The sequence below is a fragment of the Panicum virgatum genome, chromosome 4K, assembly GCF_016808335.1.
Source record: "Panicum virgatum strain AP13 chromosome 4K, P.virgatum_v5, whole genome shotgun sequence".
Classification (NCBI taxonomy): domain Eukaryota; kingdom Viridiplantae; phylum Streptophyta; class Magnoliopsida; order Poales; family Poaceae; genus Panicum; species Panicum virgatum.
Window position 1 is genome coordinate 41815409 of NC_053139.1, and position 18289 is coordinate 41833697.

Consider the following 18289-nt stretch of genomic DNA (forward strand, 5'->3'; position numbering starts at 1 on the left):
CAAATCATAATCCGTCATGGCATATACACATATCTAGCCTTCTTGAACCACCGCCGGCTGGGACTGCAGGGCAGCGCTAGGGCACAACGAAGGGAAGAGGAGTGGCGGCGGCGTCGAAGACTTTTGCGTGCAAAAAAATACCACAAAAAAAAAAGTGGGACAAAACATTGCCATGGATCAGTGTGTGGGTCCACAAAACTGATTATTTTGGAAGTATATTATAGCAAACTGTTGGAGATGACCTCTTTTTTTTCCTCCCTATACTAATTTGTGAGTTGGCAAACTCCATATTTTGGGGAGTAAAAAATGTCAAACTCTTGGAGATGCTCTTATAGTGTATAATGAGGGGGAATATATATAGCAAAGAGAATGTGAGTCATATATATTGATTGGACGGCTGGATTGTTATATCATGGCTTGGACCATCTCCGGCAGTTCTCCAATAAATCATTTCCAAATACTAAAAAATTGCTGTCATTTCTTTTTGAAATATGTAAATCCATATCGCTGGAAGAATAGGAGTTCATCCGGTGCTCGGCGCGTCCTCGCTAGCCACGTACCTTCTGCACCTCGCTGGCGGCCATCGGCAGGTCGCATCCACCGTACGCGATGCGAATAGACGCCCACGCAAGGACTGCGAGAGGCCTACGCGTCGTTCGTGTCCGCCGACCAAATCGTCTTCGCCTGTGGAACCTCGCTTCGACGGCCTTCTCCATCGCCTCTTACCCTCGCCTCCCGCGCCGTCGACGGCCTTCTCCACCCCGCCACCATCGCGCCAGCCGCCCTAACACACCGTCACCGGTACGGTCGCCCATGGCGAGGACGAACATGTCAACACGCGTCGGCAGCCTGGACTGTCCACGGGCCAGGAGTGCGGCGGGGCATCGAGGTGTCGAGGACCTCCGGCGGTGAGCCGGCGAGGTGCTACCGGGCTCCCCGCAGGCGCAGGGCGCATGCAGACACGCGCTACCATGCTCAATCTCCGCTGCACCTGTTGTTTCACCTTTTGCCGAGCTCCTTCTCCGGCCAAAATTCCTCGCCATTGTTGGCTCCTTCAATTCCTTTCACATAAGCCATGCGCAGCACCTCATGAACCCATTTGAGTCGCTTGTGAGGTAAGCTCTTCACCGCAGTCACCTCCTCACCGTGTTCATCCCTCTCGGGCGCTGCCAGAGCTGAGCCGTCAAGCACGCCTGTGAGCAAGGTCTTTGTGGCTATGGGGATCAGTGTTGTGTGGTCTAGGGGATGCGAGGAGGTGCACAGGAGGGGTATAGGCGGTTTGCGGCGTCGTTCCATGGCCGGAGTGGCCGGAACGCGGCGTACCACTCTGGCCGTGCCGTGGCCGAGGGGACCGACGCGGAGCTCCCTGCTCCAGTGGTCCCGAGGCCCGGCTGGGGCCCATGGCTTATTACTGTGGTTGTGCTGGTGCTTCCGGAGCCGATGGCCAGCAAGGGGAAGCACTGCAGCAGCCGGCCGCCGTGGCTGGTCTCGCTGGATTTGGGGCCTGCCGCCACTGGCTTCTGTATACCGCTCTGCAGTCCGGACTGGCCAAACTTGAAGGCAATCTTTTTTTTGTTTTTTCTCCATACCAAGTGCCGAGAATGCGATCTTTTTTGTTCTGCTATTTTTGTTTTGCATGCTCCATGCCAATTGCCTAATATTGATGCTTCATTTTCTACACTTTATATTGCTTTTAGGCACTTTCCCTTCTCCGGTTAATAAAGTGAGTTTTTAGTATTTTGTATCTCATTCTCAGGTACGGTTGCGAGCTATTGTTAGTTCTTGGCGGTTTGATTTTCTCAGCTATGGGGAACTGAAACCCTTTCACATATGACTAGATTTTAATTAAAGAGGTCAAAGATGTCATTTGCATTATGCAGAAACTGTGCTGTTGAAGCGTGCATTCAATTTTATTATCACATAGAAGGCAATAATATGTTAAAACCTCTTGCTTGCCCACACGAGATACTACTATTTCATGTTCTACATAACATTTTGTTTGTGCTTTGTAAATCACATAACTCTTTACAATTTACTCAACCGATACATCAATCTTTAGCTTTTTGCCGATCTGAATAACTAGCCATTAGGCCATCATTATGGTTATATATAAAATTGTTTCATACCTTGTGGCCTTGCCTTTTCTTTTCCTTGAATTAACGTGTGTTTACACACTCAAATACAATCGGAAGGCATTATACGTGGTGACAATGCAGACCATCCACACTTCCCCAACGAGCGCGGCGTTAGCGCGCCAACCTTCCTAGTTAATTTAGAAGGACTCCAACTCGGATAGTTCCCATCGAACCTAACCAACATGCCGAATTTAATTACAAAACAGAAACGAGATAGCAGCCACGCCAACGACCGTTCGTATACGTCCAACAAGCCAGCCTGGCATTCTCTGCAGTTGACCAAAATCGATCACACGCACACGTTGGCATGCATATCCGGCCCTGTAGCTCATGCGTGCAAGCATGGGCGTTTCCACTTTCCTCTCTCCCTCTTCCATCGAATGACGAGAATTTCCTGGCCATCCAAGCACTGGCACTACGCAGACGCGTCCGTGAGCGGAGTCCGTTGGTCATCGACGACTCGCAGGTCGCAGCCTCGCAGGTCGCCGCAAATTAAATGATCTATTGACCGAGCTCACACATTCCGACTGCCGCCGGTGCATGCATCATCAGCTTATATATTTTCCAAATTCCTGTAGTAGCTAGCTACAACAAGAACTGGGCGCGATGGGGGCTCGTCTTGCGCTGTGCCTTGTGCTATGTCTGCAGGTGCTCGCCGCCGGCACCGTCGTCGCCGGCGGCGGCGCTCGGCCGCCGGCGATGTTCGTGTTCGAGTCCTCGATCGTGGACGTCGGCAACAACAACTACCTGCCGGGGCCGGGCGTCGCCAGGGCCAACAGGCCCTTCAACGGCATCGACTTCCCGGGCTCCATCCCCACCGGGAGGTTCAGCAACGGCTACAACACCGCCGACTACATCGGTAGTATATACGATGTATATACGCTTATACACAAATTATGAACATCAACCGGCCGCTTGCGGGCGCTGCAGCGAAGAACATGGGGTTTGCGTCGAGCCCTCCGGCCTACCTGTCGCTGGCGCCGAGCTCCTCCTCCGGCCCGCTGGTCCAGACCGCTCTCAGCAATGGCATCAACTACGCTTCCGGAGGAGCTGGGATCCTCGACTCCACCGTAAGTAGTTCAACATCCGTGAGCCGCGGACCAGCGGAGGGACGCCGCCGCGCTCTACGCCAGCCTTATCTCCAACTACTCCGCCGCCGTCACGGTCTGATTCTGACCATACACCAACCATTTCCCTTGCTCCAATCTTTTCCCCCCTCAAAATTAGAGAATCATTTTCCTTCAAAAAAAAAAGAGAATCATTAATGAATTTGATTGTCTTAATTACGAGTAAAATGCATCTGCAGGAGCTGTACTCGATGGGCGCCAGGAAGTTGGCCGTCATCAACGTGTGGACGCTGGGGGTGCGTGCCGGCGGTGCGGGTGCTGAGCCCGGCGGGCGCGTGCTCGGCGCTCCTCAACTAGCTCGCCGCCGGCTTCAACGACGCCCTGGGGACCCTGCTTGCGGGGCTCGCCCCGAGGTTGCCGGGCCTCGCCTACTCCCTCGCCGACTCCTTCGGCTTCACGCGGGACGCCCTGGCCGACCCACAGGCGTCGGGGTACGCCGACGCCGCCGCTGCGTGCTGCGGGAATGGGCGGCTCGGCGGGGAGGGGAGTGCCTCCCCGACTCCATGCTCTGCGGCGACCGCGACCGGCACGTGTTCTGGGACCGCGCACACCCGTCCCAGCGGGCCGTCTTTCTCGCGGCCCAGGAGTTCTATAACGGGCCGGCCAAGTATACCACTCCCATCAACTTCATGCAGCTGGCCCAGTCCAGTTAGCAAAAAAACATGGATGATTGTGAGACTTGACCCACAATTGGCAATTATTATCTCTTTTTGTTTGGGGGAAAAGTAGAGTTTACACCCTTCAACTATTACAAAGGTCCGATTTTTAATCTTCAACAACAAAACTGGAATCACAGAAACCATCCAACTATTGAAACCACGCAAAATTGACCCCTTAGGTGGTTTGGGAGATGGTTTTCCATTTTGTGTGAATTAAAAATATCCAAATTTAAACTAAAAAATCATAAGTAATTCATTTTAGACTAGAAAAATACGGAATGGGTATCAAAATTTACCTAGAAATGTAACCTATCTAGTGGCATGATATTTATCAGTTATTTAGATCTAATTGTTTTATGTTCATAATATTTGGTTGCTTATAGTATGCCTATTTTGTTAAATAACTAAGATTCAAATAGACTAATAATATAGATAGGTTATATTTTTAGAAAAATTCCGGTACTAGTTTCATATTTTATTGATTTAAAATGAATTAGTTTTTTATTTTTTTAGAAAATACAAAACTACCTTCAAAACCACCCTAAGGGTCTAATTTGGTCTAATTTGAGCGGTTTCGACAGTTGGATGGCCGTTGTTACCCAATTTTGTAATTAAAAGTTAGAAATTAGACTTTTGCGATAGTTTAAGGATGTAGATGGACTTTTCCCTTTTTGTTTACGGTCTTTTCAAGTTTGACTAGGTGTATGCCCGTACATTGCTGCGGGTGGAAAAAATTTTCAAAACAATATATAGAGTATTGGCAAGACATGATATTTTAAGACTCATTGATATCCACGAGGTAATTTTGACATAATAGACCTATTCCCTTTGTCCCAAAAAAACAAGTCATCCTAGAAATTTTAGGACAGATTAACAAGAATGTAAAATGATCATATTTGCCCCTATTTATTTTTCATATTTGGTACTTTTCAAATAGTGTAGGATGACTTGTTTTTTGGGACAAAATTTGAATCTTAGAATGGCTTGTTTTTAAGACGGAGAGAGTATGTCCATACATTGCTATGGGATATAGAAAGTATATACTTCCAACATTATCCGAATAGAGTACAAATATTTCCAATCCAACATATAGACATGAGCCAGCTGATAATCCGGAGCTTTGACAGACTACTAAATAGATCAATCAGTTAGGATTTTCAAATAATCCGGAGCTTTCAATGTTATCGTCCAATGATCAGAAAATATCTGGAACGGTCAGCCACCTGGAAGACCACCTGAGGAATTGTTAGTCCAAGCAGCAGGGGCGGAGCCAGGATTGAAACATAGGGGGGCAATTTAGATCAGGAGGGGGCCACACCTTGTTAATGAGTAATATTAGCAACGAGATTAGGGGGTTTTATGTGGAGTTGCAGCAACGTTAGGGGGGGCCTGGCCCCTGCCGCCCCCCTGTCTCCGCCCCTGCCAAGCAGTGCCCGGGCATAATATAGCTTGCCAGTGCTAAACAGGTAGCCTGGAAAGTGTAACTTCTATGTTAAAATAAACTCTTACAGAAATTCAGCATAGATGATAAATCAAGCATATCTCTTGGGGTACCTCATATTTTGTACTGGTAGAATGTGGAAACAAGTGGAAACACTCACTTCATTCGAATACTCAGAGAGAAGTTGTAATGTTAAACTTAATTTATAGTCTGCTGTCATGTGAAGTTTTCTAAAGTTAAGCAATAAGCAGCACAAGATTTTCACTAAGCACATCTTGTGTCCAAAGCAACCGCCCTACAAAGTTCCTTTTAAGGCTCCATCAATAAAAAGGATACTTAAAATCTGATGCATTATCATGACAAGTGCATAGATTATTATGGTATGCTTAGCAGCAGCATGGAGCCATGAACCACATGGCAATCCGAATCATAGTCACCAGGAACATGGTACAGTGCCCGTGTTCCCGTACCGGGAACGCGGGTACATTTTCGTTCCAATAGTGTTAAAATCACCCTTAAACAACGTACCATGTACCACGTTCCACGTTCCTCGATCCATTGATCCGGGAACTTTTGTGACTGTGATCCGAATATGTCAAACAACTGAAGCTAATACAGTAATTCTTGAAGGTAATTTATATGGAAATAAAAGGAGTGAGCAATAGATAAAATTTCTGCCTAACCTGCAACAGATAATTGAGTGATGTCAATTGCTCCAACACATATCCATTTTGCAGTTTCCATCCCAAAAGCAACAGGAAGTGACTAAAAAAGAAAAGGTAAACTGGTATGGAGAAGCGCTTCAACAATGAAAACATTTTATTCAGAAAGGAGAATAACCTGAAGCCCCATAGCTCTATCCCCCTCAATGCTCTTAAAGTCGTTTATGATAACGTTTTGTTTCAATCAAAAGGAATATTGAGTCCTAAGAAACTACTTTTCAAAAAGCACAATCAGTATAAAGAAGAAACACTCAAATACCTTGAGTCTTGAGAGGTGGTGCTGAATATATGTAGGGCAGTAAGGAACCACCCCACAGCAAGATTAAAAAAACAATAGGAAAATCGTGCCCTGCCTGAAATGAAGCAGGCCATGAGAAAATTTGGTGACAGTCAACATGTTAGTGCACAAAAGCAGTTTCTAGGTGACAGTCAACATGTTAGTGCACAAAAACAGTTTCTAAGGACTTACCCACACGTTTAACAAAGCACACAATCCAAGCCCCGCTAACAATAGCACCAGATCTGAGTAATTACCTGAAGAGAATCATTGTCATCAGTAAGACAGCCACAACATGACTACTTGGCCAGTAGAAGCTGGCAAAACCCTTGTAAATGATTTCAAAAGATCATTATCATCATGGTTCAGTTTCATCTCAAATTTTATACAGCAGTAAATGGCATTACATGCATCACAAGGGAAAATACGTTCACCCAGATGTTAACGACGATTTGAAAGAGGATATTTGCAGATAGCAATAGCACTTAGTGATAATGCATGTAATTAAAAAAAGAATACCTCTCTAAATGAATTGAAGATTAAATGCAAAGCAAAAACAAATAAATAATTTAGAAATCTATATAGATTTCATGTTTTGGAAAAAAAAATATGAATCATCATTCTATAGACTCTGTTTTATACAAATAATTTAGAAATTCGAATACAAAGAATGTCGAAGAAGGATTCACCTTATATTAACCAGAAAACAAGTTACTAGTAAAGTGTGTTGACGGTAACATTATCTCAAACTATGATGAACTCATATTTTAGACAACTGATTGGACCGGTCCGGGGAGCGGTTCGGGCAAAGCAACGTCCAATTCACTCAGTAAAGAATTGAATACCAAAACTCTGACGAACGCATCCTAGTGCACCTATCCCATATATCCGAAACTTTCTGGTCCAGTTGTTATGCAATGATTGCAGTTTGACCAGGAACGCATCACTAATTAAGCACAAATGAAAGTATTTGAGTTTAGTCTAGCATCGTTGTATGATATAATGAAAATTAGCTCACATGCCTTTTGCTCTCCCTGCCTCTCGCACTGCCTGCCCTCTACGACTCTGCCAAACAAAACTCGCCACCAAAAAAAATCATCACACTCCGCTATCCAAGGGTATCATACAACGATTCATATGGTTTAAATGCCAAAAGTATCTATAAGATGTGCTGGAATATTATTAAACCCGATGTGTTGGTGGCATTGGCAGCAGTACAAAGTGGAAATTTTAGGAACCTTCAACTCCTTAACACAACCCTGCTAACTTTGTTGCCCAAGAAGGAGGATGCTGTCTTGGTCAAGGATTTTCGGCCAATCAGCCTAATTCACAGTTTCGCCAAACTAGTCACTAAGCTGGTGGCTAATCGGTTGGCCAGCAAGCTTAATGAAATGGTGGCAGCAAACCAACAAAGTGCTTTTATCAAGGGCCGCTGCATTTCAAGTTGCAAGCTAGTCCCCCATCACACATGTGTCATCGTCGCATCTCTTCACACTCGGATCGGATGCCAAACACACACACGCACGCACCCAAGCCATTAGCCCATTAGACAGGGGGCGGGCAACTGATGAATTTTGTAGCACGAGATGGGGGAATGAACAATCAAAACGCCCTCGGAGAAATCTGCTAGTACTCCGATCCTACCTGGCTGACTTGCCTGCACAGCACTAGTCCAATCCGGCAAGCAACAGCAACCCCAACTTGCTTGCCGAACGCCCCCGCTGGGCTATAAATACTTGCATGCTCGCTACCCCTTGAAGCAGGCAGGCACAGGCACCTCCACAGACCACAGTCCACAGTACACTGCTCCGGTTGAGAACATCCCACTGATCAGCTGGCAATGGCCTTGGTGACGCCCATGGCTGGTGCTCCCCCTGAGCTCCTGCTGTGCCTCGCCGTGGTGGCTCTCGCGCTCGCGGCTTCCGCCAAGGCCTAGGCGCCGGCGCCGGCGCCGACACCATCTCCGATGCCGGCTCCGGCTCCAACACCGTCGTCTCCTACGCCGGCTCCAACACCCGCGCCGACACCATCTCCGACTCCCGCTCCGGCACCATCCGCGTGCCTGTGCCCGACCGGCTTTAGGAACATATCCGAGTTTATTGCAGCTGCTCCTGAACTGCTTGCTAAGTGCCACATCAGTATGACTCTACTTTCTTCGACCACCAGCATCCCCAGCCTCCGTCAAACCCCCGGCATTGCTGCCACCTCGAAGAGCATCGCCCACCGCACCATCAGGTGCAACTGCCACCGCCTTGTTGACTCCGCCATCAAGTGCGAACCCGCCGTCCTGGCTTGAGCGCGCGTATGCAAAACACCACCGCCTTGCCCGGGATCGGATGCGCTGCATGAGCGACGAGTGTCGTGCAGTGTGTGTGCTTGTTGCTTGGCTATATTTTATTAATTCGTCCTACATACCGCTACTCCGTATGAACTGAATAATAAGTTGCCACTTATTATATGTATTCTTGGGCTGTCTGATGATCGATTCGCGTGCGACGACACAATGGTGGTGGCAAATCGTAAATGGAAGTTTGTAACCTACCTACTTGTTGTGTGCTCATGAATTAATACCATTATTTCTTGGGAACATATCTAGTGCAAACCCGTGCAAACCTACTAAACAAAGTTTCAAAAAATTCTGAAAAAAATCATGAATGTGCTTCTAAGATTACATCATCTATATATAAAATTTCATGGTCAAATTCGTCTTACTCTAGAAGTTACAAAAAAGACAAATTTGAGATGCATTTGAACCATTATTGTTGTCAGAAAATTTGTCTTTTTTGTAACTTCTAGAGTAAGACGAATTTGACCATGAAATTTTATATATAGATGAGGTAAGCTGAGAAGCACATTCATGATTTTTTCAGAATTTTTTAAAACTTTGTTTAGCAGGTTTGCACGAGGTCTTTGGTTTGCACTAGATACGTTGCCTTATTTCTTATCTATATATATATATATATATATATATATACACACTGGAAGCATTTTAAAGGATTTATTGTCATCAGCACTTATGTTCACCCTGATTTTTGTTGGGGAACGTAATCTCCCACCAAGGGGTATGGGAGATTGGGTAATTTTATAATCTGAACCCGTCCTTGGATTGTGTAGTTACATTTTTGCAAATTCTCCCTCCCACCTCTCTGCGTCCCTCCTCTTGGATGTTGATCTGATGGTCCAGATTGAAATTTTCATAGTTTGCACGAAAAGGTTGATTTACACCTGATATATTCCTTTTTTGTTGGCCATTGATATGAGTGCTAAGTAATGTCGCGCTTGTGATAGTCGGGGCACCCAACACGCACCGCACTCTGCGGCCTCCGTCCGTACCGGCAGGCCCACGGCGGGATCCCGCGCTCGCCGACCGTCCCCACCGAATCCATTTGCATGCCTGTCATCCTCGCTGCTGGATCCTGCGCCCGCCGGATCTGAGAGAGAAAGCAGCGAGAGAGAGGGGGGGCACCGTCCCCGATGCGGCATCCCGCCCCCGTGCTGCTCCTCGTCGAACCGCCGCCACGCCTGCTGCGGTTCGGCCTCCGCGGAGGCGCTATGGGAAGGGCGGTGTGGCAACGTTGGCCGCAGCAGCGGCACGGTGTTGAGGCGCGCTGGGGAGGGCGGCTTCATGATGTCGGCGATGAGGTGCCAGAGGATGGGGACCGCCGTGCTGCGGCCTGTTCGCCCGTTGGCAGCCATTGCTGGCTCGGCCTTGCCGTCGCCGGCATGCTGGTGCTGCGGCCTAGGCTGGGGGCGTGTCAGTGCGTGTGGCGGGTCATGGATGGCGGCCGATGGTCTGCGGCTTGGGCTGGACGGCGAGCGGGGGCGGCAGTTTCCACGGAGGGGCGACGAACCCTGCCGAGATTTGGGGAGATGCGGATAGTCGCGAGCGGAGACAGTGCGAGCGGGGGGGGGGGGGGGGGGGGGGGGGGGCTCAGCAGGGCGGCGGCGGCGTCGAGCGCGAGGATGTAGCGCGTCCATCTCGCGAGTGAGACGCGCGGGGAGATTGGTCGTGGAAGCAGGTGAGTGCAACACACGGCCGTGATTAGCGTCGTCGGACTTGGGGTTGCTGTTGATTCGTGTGCGATTTTAAACGGATGAATCACAACCGTCGAAGGATTAACCAAAGAGGGGGCGACGATGTTGACGAAAAAAATGTCACTCTTAATCTCTTTTTAATAGTAGAGTAGAGATAGAGAAGAGAAAATGTTGTCTTTCGAACTTCGAAATCACGTGGACCGACGATTGTTTTCCAGGTTTGGTTCGGTCATTTTGAAATTTGAAAAACGCCTGGGCGCTTTGAATTTCGACAGCCCACTGAAAACTTGGAGGGGTTTATTAAAGGGCAGACTGATTCACTAATCCTCCCATCCTGGTCAACGCCTCACCCGTGACCGTGACAGCTCCGGCCCCACACCATCAGGTTCTCTCCTCAGTACTCACTACTCACCGCGCGCCCATTGCCTAATAGACGAATTAAAAGGAAAAATCTCGTGATTAAACCCTAGCCGCGAACCAATGGCAGCGTGCCGGCGAGCCGCATCCTCCAGCCTCGTCGGCTCACCGGGGGAATTCCTCCGAGCCGCGGCCGCGATCCCGGCGGCGTCCGCGCCCACGAAGCCGCCGCCGGCGAAGCGGCTCACGGAGAACTCGTCGCCCACGTTCGCCTCCTCGGGGGACCCCTGCCTCGACTTCTTCTTCCACGTCGTCCCCGGCACGACGGCCGCGAGGGTCGCCTCCCTCCTCGCCGACGCGTGGGCCGCCGAGCCGAACACGGCGCTCCGCCTCGCGTGCAACCTCCTCGGCGTGCGCGGCACGGGCAAGTCCGACCGGAGGGGGTTCTACGCCGCCGCGCTCTGGATGCACGAGTGCCACCCGGTCACGCTCGCCCTCAACACGCCCGCCATCGTGGAGTTCGGCTACCTCAAGGCCCTCCCCGAGATCCTCCACCGCATCGTCGGCGGCGCCGTCTCCGCCAAGAGGCCGGGGAAGAAGGTCGAGACCCGCCTCGTCGGCGCCGCCCAGGGGCTGCTCCGCCTGGACACCAACGAGTGCGCCGCCGCGTTCCAGGAGCTCGAACGGAAGGTCGAACGGAGGTGGCGCGCGGAGGCCGCGGCAAGAGCCGTCGAGAGGTACAGCGGTGACCCGAACTACCGGTTCCTGCACGACTGCACGGCGGGCATGTTCGCCGACCTCCTCGCCAGGGACTTGCGGAGCCTCGCCGACGGCAAGCTCTACGAGATCTCCCTCGCCGGGAAATGGTGCCCGTCGCTGAACTGCCGCTACGACCGCTCCACGCTCCTCAGCGAGGCCATCGCGCGCCGCCTCTTCCCCAAGGGGTCGGCGCCCGATCTCCCCGAGGACATGGCGGACGTCCACTACGTCTACCAGGTCCGCAACCGCCTCCGCAAGGCGCTCGCGTCCCTGCGCCGCGCCCTCCAGCTCCCGGAGATCTTCATCACGGCTCAGGCGTGGGGGGACGTGGTGTACCCGCGCGTCGCCTCAAGGGCGATGAGGAGATACCGGGAGCTCTTCCTCAAGCACGACGCCGAGCGCTTCGAGAAGTACCTCGAGGACGTCAAGGCCGGCAAGGCGATGATCGCGGCGGGCGCCCTGCTCCCGCACGAGATCCTCGCGTCCGTCGACGGCGACGGCGTCGCCGACCTGCAGTGGGAGCGCATGGTCAGCGATCTGCGGGCGCTCGGCAAGCTCAGCAACTGCGTCGCCATCTGCGACGTGTCGGGGAGCATGTCAGGGCCTGCCCATGGACGTCTGCGTCGCGCTCGGCCTCCTCGTCTCCGAGCTCAGCGACGAGCCGTGGCACCACCGGCTCATCACCTTCAGCGCGAAGCCTGAGCTGCATAAGATAACTGGCACGACCCTCACGGAGAAGACAACCTTCATCCGTCAGATGCACTGGATGATGAACACCGACTTCCAAGCAGTGTTCGACAAGCTCCTCGGCCTCGCGAAAGCCTTCAAGCTGCCCCCGGAGCAGATGGTGAGGAAGGTGTTCGTGTTCAGCGACATGGAGTTCGACCAGGCGTCATCGAGGCCGTGGGAGACAGACTACGAGGCGATCACGAGGAAGTTCGAGGAGGCCGGGTATGGCGCGGTGGTGCCGGAGATAGTGTTCTGGAACCTGAGGGACTCCATGTCCGTGCCTGTGACAGCGAGTCAGAAGGGGGCAGCTATGGTGAGCGGCTTCTCCAAGAACTTTGTGAAGCTGTTCCTGGACAACGATGGGGTAATATCGCCGAGAGCCATAATGGAGAAGGCCATCTCCGGGCCGGAGTACCGGAAGCTCGTCGTCTTTGACTGATCGGCTGGAGGGTAAATTAGGTTCGCTCTCTGCTTCATACACATGCTGTGTTTCTAAGAACTCGCTGCTGCATCTTCACTGAAATCCGTAGTTTTTGTGTTTTGCATTCCACTGATTTTGGTGCCTCAGGTGCGAAAAACTAAGACGGTTTCGAAATGCATTTGAAATCTTATCATTGTAATTTATTTAGATCTGCAACTTTGCTCTGTTTTGTATGACATGTGGAATTTTCTTTTATTATTTAGATTGTTATTTCACCAAGTCTCATGTTTTCATCGCGCACTGCTGAAAATAGGAAAACTTGGTGGAGGAGTTGGTGATGGCGAGATTGATGCCACGGCACGGGCGTTGGCGATTCCATATATAATTTGCATATGAAATGCCAAGAAGAACAAATATTTTTGATTGATGCATGTCGAGTACAAAGAATGAATGAATGAACGAATCAATTGCGCACCCTTTGCCTACATATACATTGTTCCGCCAGCGAGCCACAAGTCACAATGTCAACGCTGGCGCCCCGCCGGCGGTGGCGACGGCGGCCATGGCCTCCCGCCAGTTGATGAGGATGGCCGTGGCGGCGTAGTGCGTGAGCGCGCCGACGAGCACGAGCACGTGGAAGATCTGGTGGCTGTGGCCGACGCAGTCGAACTTGCCCGGCCTCCACCTCTCCGGCACCCGGCTGACGTAGAACCCGGCGCCCGCCGCGTAGACGAGCCCCATGACGAGCTCGAGCGCCAGGGCGAGGTGGCACTCGCGGTGGCCCCAGTGGAGCGCCAGCGCGTGCAGCGCCGGCACCGCCCCCGACAGCGCCATGCACACGAACAGGCCGGCGCGGAAGTGGCGGAGGCGCGGCGACGACCGCGCCGGCGACAGCATGAGCCCCACCACGAGCAGGCCCAGCGCGGTGATCAGGGACAGGTAGAGGAGCTGCGTGCGGGCGTCGCCGAGGAAGGCGTAGTAGACCGGCGGGAAGAAGGAGGCGACGATCATGACGGCGATCCCCGCGTAGTCGAGCTGCCAGAAGAGGCGGTTGAAGCGCCGCGAGTGGCACGCCAGCAGGTGCGCCGCCGCGCTCACCGCCAGGCACGTCATCGCCCCCGCCAGGAACACCGTCCGCGGCCACCTCGGCACCGCCTGGGCGAGGCCGCTGCTCCCGCTCGCCAGCACGGCCGACAAGTCCGTGCTCGCCAGCAAGCTCTGAAAAAAAGTATCAAAAACATCTTCAGGTTAGCAACAACAATTACACATCTTTTTTTTTGAAAAAAAAACACTACAGTATGGTATACAACAACTACTGTACTAGTAAGCTGTTAACCATGGCAATTACTGAAGAAATTTTACAGCTTTATTTAATGAGCACTGAAACAAATCTGGAATTTTGTCGGCACATACATGGTTTTTTAAAAAAAAATGCTGCGCCACTCGACCTCGGCACCTCGCCATGTGCAACAAACGACATGGATTTTTATTAGGACAAAAGGCCTGCATCAAGTTGGTGCCTGAAGACCCGGGACGCGATGATTGCGTTTTTCAGTTAGCTGGGCGGAAGCTGAAAGTCTCAACGGAACAGCGCGATGGACGCAGTTAGGTAAGTGGGGATTGATTGATCGATTAGGAAACAGTCGTCCAGCTAGAGGAGACTAACGCACAGTGCAACCGTTTTCCTACCAGATTGTTTTTTCTTGATGATGATGACAGTGACAGAGATGATTGATGTACTAATCTAGGACCTCACATTCAGGCTCATGGTACTTAGCCATTATCAGGCATCGCCATGAGCTGTGCCTGGGACTGAAATCTCACCAGGTCCAAACATATGGCTGGCCATCAGCATGCAACAACCTGATCTTTCGTGGTGGTCTGGTGGACAACGGGGCGTGGCCTGGGCCTCTGTTTCGCGCCTAGTCTCGTCTCTCTCTGTGGACAGCTCATGGGATGCGATCTGGGCCTCACGATCCAGCGCTTTTTTTTTCGAGCTGTATGCTACACCAGTAGTACTATTTTTTTTATAAATATATTATATATTCTGTGAGTAATACTATACTGGATGCAGTGCAGGCAAGGGGCGCTTGGAGATTCTGCTGGATTAGTGGCCGAGCTAGCTGCCAATGATTTGCATAGCTGGGGGAGTCTGTTCTTGGCTGCTTTTCTCATCGGGAAGCTAATAATATGCTATGGTTTGTGAAAAGAAAAGGTCTAGACTCGGAGACGGAAAAGTCTGTGCGAAGGTTGGTGGTTGCGTTGCTTACCGAGTTGCCGCTGCGGGTCTCCCACGACGCGTTGGCCGACGTCAGGACGAGCGTCACGATGCCGGGGGCGGCGCGGGCGGCGGCGGCGGCCACCCTCCCCGTCTCCTTGGCGACGGCGAGGTAGAGGAAGAGGAAGAAGCCGCCCAGGTGGCTGCAAAAGCGCGCATCGCAATGCAAACGAGTCAGATCATCAACCAGAGACCCGAGAACCAGAGGAGAGGCCGGCCGGGCCGGCGGGCGGGCAAGAAGGGGCGGCGCCGGCGCCGGCGGGGGGTGGGCGTGTTCTACATACCTCCAGACGTTGAGCGTCTCGTTGTGCCACGCGAAGACGCTGCGCAGCGCGTCGCGGACGGACCACTCGCAGCGGTAGTGCGCGTGGATGTACTCGTTGTCGCGCAGGTAGTCCGGCAGCTCCTCGAACCGCACCAGCCGCGGCAGCTGCTTCCCCTCGCCCCCCTCCCCCCGCGACGAGAGCACCACGCCGGCGGCGGCGGGCGTCGCCGCCGCGTGCCGGCAGCACCCCCCGCCGTGCCGCCTCTCCATCGCGCTCGCCGTCGCCGTCGTCGTCACCGTCTCCGTCGCCATGTCTGCTCCTCCTCCTGCTGGACCCTGGCGAGCGTGGGAGACGGCGCGCACGGATGCCGGACGGACAGGGGAACTCGTGTGTCTTTTGGGCTTGCGGTCAAGCCGCGCACGCCGGGGGCGCGGGCCTTATATGTAGAGGGGAGCTCTGGGCAGCGCCGTCACGACTCGGATTCCGAGAGCCCCCGGGCGGGCGGCTCGGTTCCGTCTCGGCAAGGGCTCGGCTTGCGCCGTCTCGAACTCGCTCACGCTGGCGCCGCGGGCGGCATCCATCACGGGCACGTTTATACTTGCCGTGGCCTTGGCGTGGGCGGGCGGCGAGGGCGGGTGGGGAGGTTGGCCGAGTTGGCGCGACGGGCGCGGCACGGGCCGCGGGTGGGGCATGGGGCGGGCGGCTTCGTTGCCGCTGCCGCCTGCGGCATGGCGGCCACGAGGGAGGTTCGCTTGTTCTGGACGGGCTCGGGGGTTGGGCTGGGTCGCGCTTTGACCGTGGACTTCCGCCGGCGACGTGAGGGATGACACTGGCAGCAGAGAGCGGTCGGGGATGCATCCATGGCGCGCCTTGAGCGGAGCGGAGTGGGTGCTGGTGTGGGGCACGGAAGCGACCTCGGGTTGACCCGTGCTCGGGCATTGAATGGACTCGACGGGGGTTCAAACTCGAGCGGGGTTTGCGAGCGAAGTTTCCGCCGGCCGTGGACTTTCGGGTTGGACAGCGGGCCGTCGAGCCGTGCAACGCCCCAGCTCCTCCCTGCGTCTGATCGCGCGGAAGACGACGTGGAGGGAGCCGGAGCCGGGAGGGCGGTGACCGGCCGCACCCGTGCATGTGAACGAGGGGGTCTCATCAGAGAGGGTCGTGGCGAGTGGCAGCCGGCATGGCCTGCGTGCGAGGACTCGCCGCGGCCACGTGGCTGCTGGGGATGGTGACGAGGAGGAACCGAGCACGAGTTTTTGGTGACGCCGATCGGATGGGCAGCGACGGCGAGCCAGACCAGGCACGTGCGATGAGCGAGCGGAGCATCTCCCCGTGTATGTGGCGTGCTCGGCTCGCCGACGGTGAGCACGCGTCCCGCGCGGGGGTTCCGAACGCAAGCTGGCAAGCTAAACACGAGCCAAGTGGCTCTGGACTTCTTTCTGGGCTCACGCAAAGCTCGGAGGCCGCCCACGGGCCAACCTGCAACGAACATGGCACCATTTATGTCATTTCGAGTGATTTTGGTGATCGAATGACAACGCAATCAATGGGACTAATTATTTTGTTAATTGAATATTTCTAGATCCCATAGATGAAGTAAAAAGTCCATGCAAAGCAAAATACGAAGAAAGAACTCAAAAAAACACTGAATTGGACGAGTTCTACTGAAATCAGTAGCACTGGAAGATCCGACGGCCTGACTTTGGTGCAAGACTGAGCGCCTCTGGAGATCAAGTGAAGAAAGAATGAAGCACCGGTTGAACCGACGGTGTCAAGAGAAGCGTCGGTGCATTCAACGTACTATGTTCAAGAGACGTTGTCAAGCGTGCAGCAGCCAAGCCTTCAGCACCGGTTGAACCGGTGGTGCGTCGGAGCAAGGCGTCGATGCAATGACGTCAGCAAGAGCAACGGCTATCTACGGATCAAGTGTCACCGGAAGAACCGACGTCTAAGCATCGGTTCAACCGATGGTCCCTGAAGGAGCTGCGGCCGTGTCAGAGAAGCCAACGGCTAGTTCAGAGCGCAGAGTGACCGGAAGAACCGATGTACTATGCACCGGATGTTCTGATGCCTACGCAGAAAGCTGCTAACGGCTACAAACAGCTAGTTCGACTTAGAGGCCTATATATATGAGCTCCCCCGGTCATTTGAAGATTGCTGGATGTAACGGCCTAGGTTTTTAAATAGCCAATTTAGGGTAATTAGAACCAAATCATGCATCATGTGCTTGAATTGCTTGAAAAAGGATCTTTTTGTAATTATAAAAGATTATGTGTGTAATTATGATTTTATGCAAGGTCCTTTCTGTAGTTATATAGAATAGGGTGTGCTATTATAGCTTTGTGGAGGGTGTTTTTGCAAAATTCAGTGCATTTATTGCTTGGCAAGAAACTTTTCAAATCAGCCCATATTTGAAGTGAAATTGCTTGAAAAAGACAAAATTCCTAGAACTCAAATTCCCTTCTATGTTTTAAAAATTAGCTCTTGAATCTTTGGTCAAATAAATTTTTGCACAACATCAAAGTTGTAGATCTTGAAAAGTTGAACAACTTTCCTGTTGGGCACTTTTTCATTTGAGCCCTAGATTAATAGTTATCAATGTTTTACAGTTAGGTCCTTGGAATTTTCTGAAATTGCGTTTAGGTCCCTGTCTTCCTCCCCTGTCTGTCTCTCTCTGCTCTCTCTCACCGCCGACAGCGCCACGCCGCCCGCCGCCGCGCTGGGTCGCCCCGGCCAAGTCCGACTTCGCCTCCGCTTCACGTGGCGCCCCCGCAAGCTTCTAGACCCACTGTCCCCTCGTGCTGGAGCCTCCACCCTTCGCCACGCCCCCGCCGAAGCTTCGCGCGGCCGCCACCGCGACGCCGCCGTGGCGAGCCCGCTGCAGCACCAAGGACCCCCAATTCGCGCGCGCTTCGGAACCCTGAGCACCGTAGCCTTCTTTTCCCCTCACTTGTTTGGCCTCTCGCCGCTCCGGAAGCCCAGAACAGCGCCACCGTCCGCTCAAACCCCGGCAGTTCGACCTCGCCGTCGAACCCACCTCTCAGCAGCTCCTCTGCCCACGCTGACACCGCATTCAGCACCTC

The 18289-nt window shown here is 52.7% G+C and overlaps 1 protein-coding gene, 1 long non-coding RNA gene and 2 pseudogenes across 2 annotated transcripts; 2 read left to right on the top strand and 2 right to left on the bottom strand.

Moving 5' to 3' along the window:
- The first annotated feature begins 2732 nt into the window (after window positions 1-2732).
- Window positions 2733-4692, top strand: LOC120704895 (annotated as a pseudogene).
- Window positions 4693-5344: 652 nt separating this feature from the next.
- LOC120704896 lies at window positions 5345-6337 on the bottom strand. The gene is made up of 3 exons (XR_005687722.1): window positions 6203-6337; window positions 6046-6127; window positions 5345-5392 (listed from the first exon to the last, which is right to left on the bottom strand). It is a non-coding gene; the product is annotated as an uncharacterized LOC120704896 (long non-coding RNA).
- Window positions 6338-10876: 4539 nt separating this feature from the next.
- LOC120702247 lies at window positions 10877-12995 on the top strand (annotated as a pseudogene).
- Window positions 12996-13040: 45 nt separating this feature from the next.
- Window positions 13041-15861, bottom strand: LOC120704898 (heptahelical transmembrane protein ADIPOR2-like). The gene is made up of 3 exons (XM_039989436.1): window positions 15225-15861; window positions 14933-15083; window positions 13041-13880 (listed from the first exon to the last, which is right to left on the bottom strand). The coding sequence occupies exons 1-3, from the start codon at window positions 15515-15517 to the stop codon at window positions 13179-13181; spliced, it is 1146 nt and encodes a 381-aa protein (XP_039845370.1). The 5' UTR covers window positions 15518-15861; the 3' UTR covers window positions 13041-13178.
- Window positions 15862-18289: the final 2428 nt, after the last annotated feature.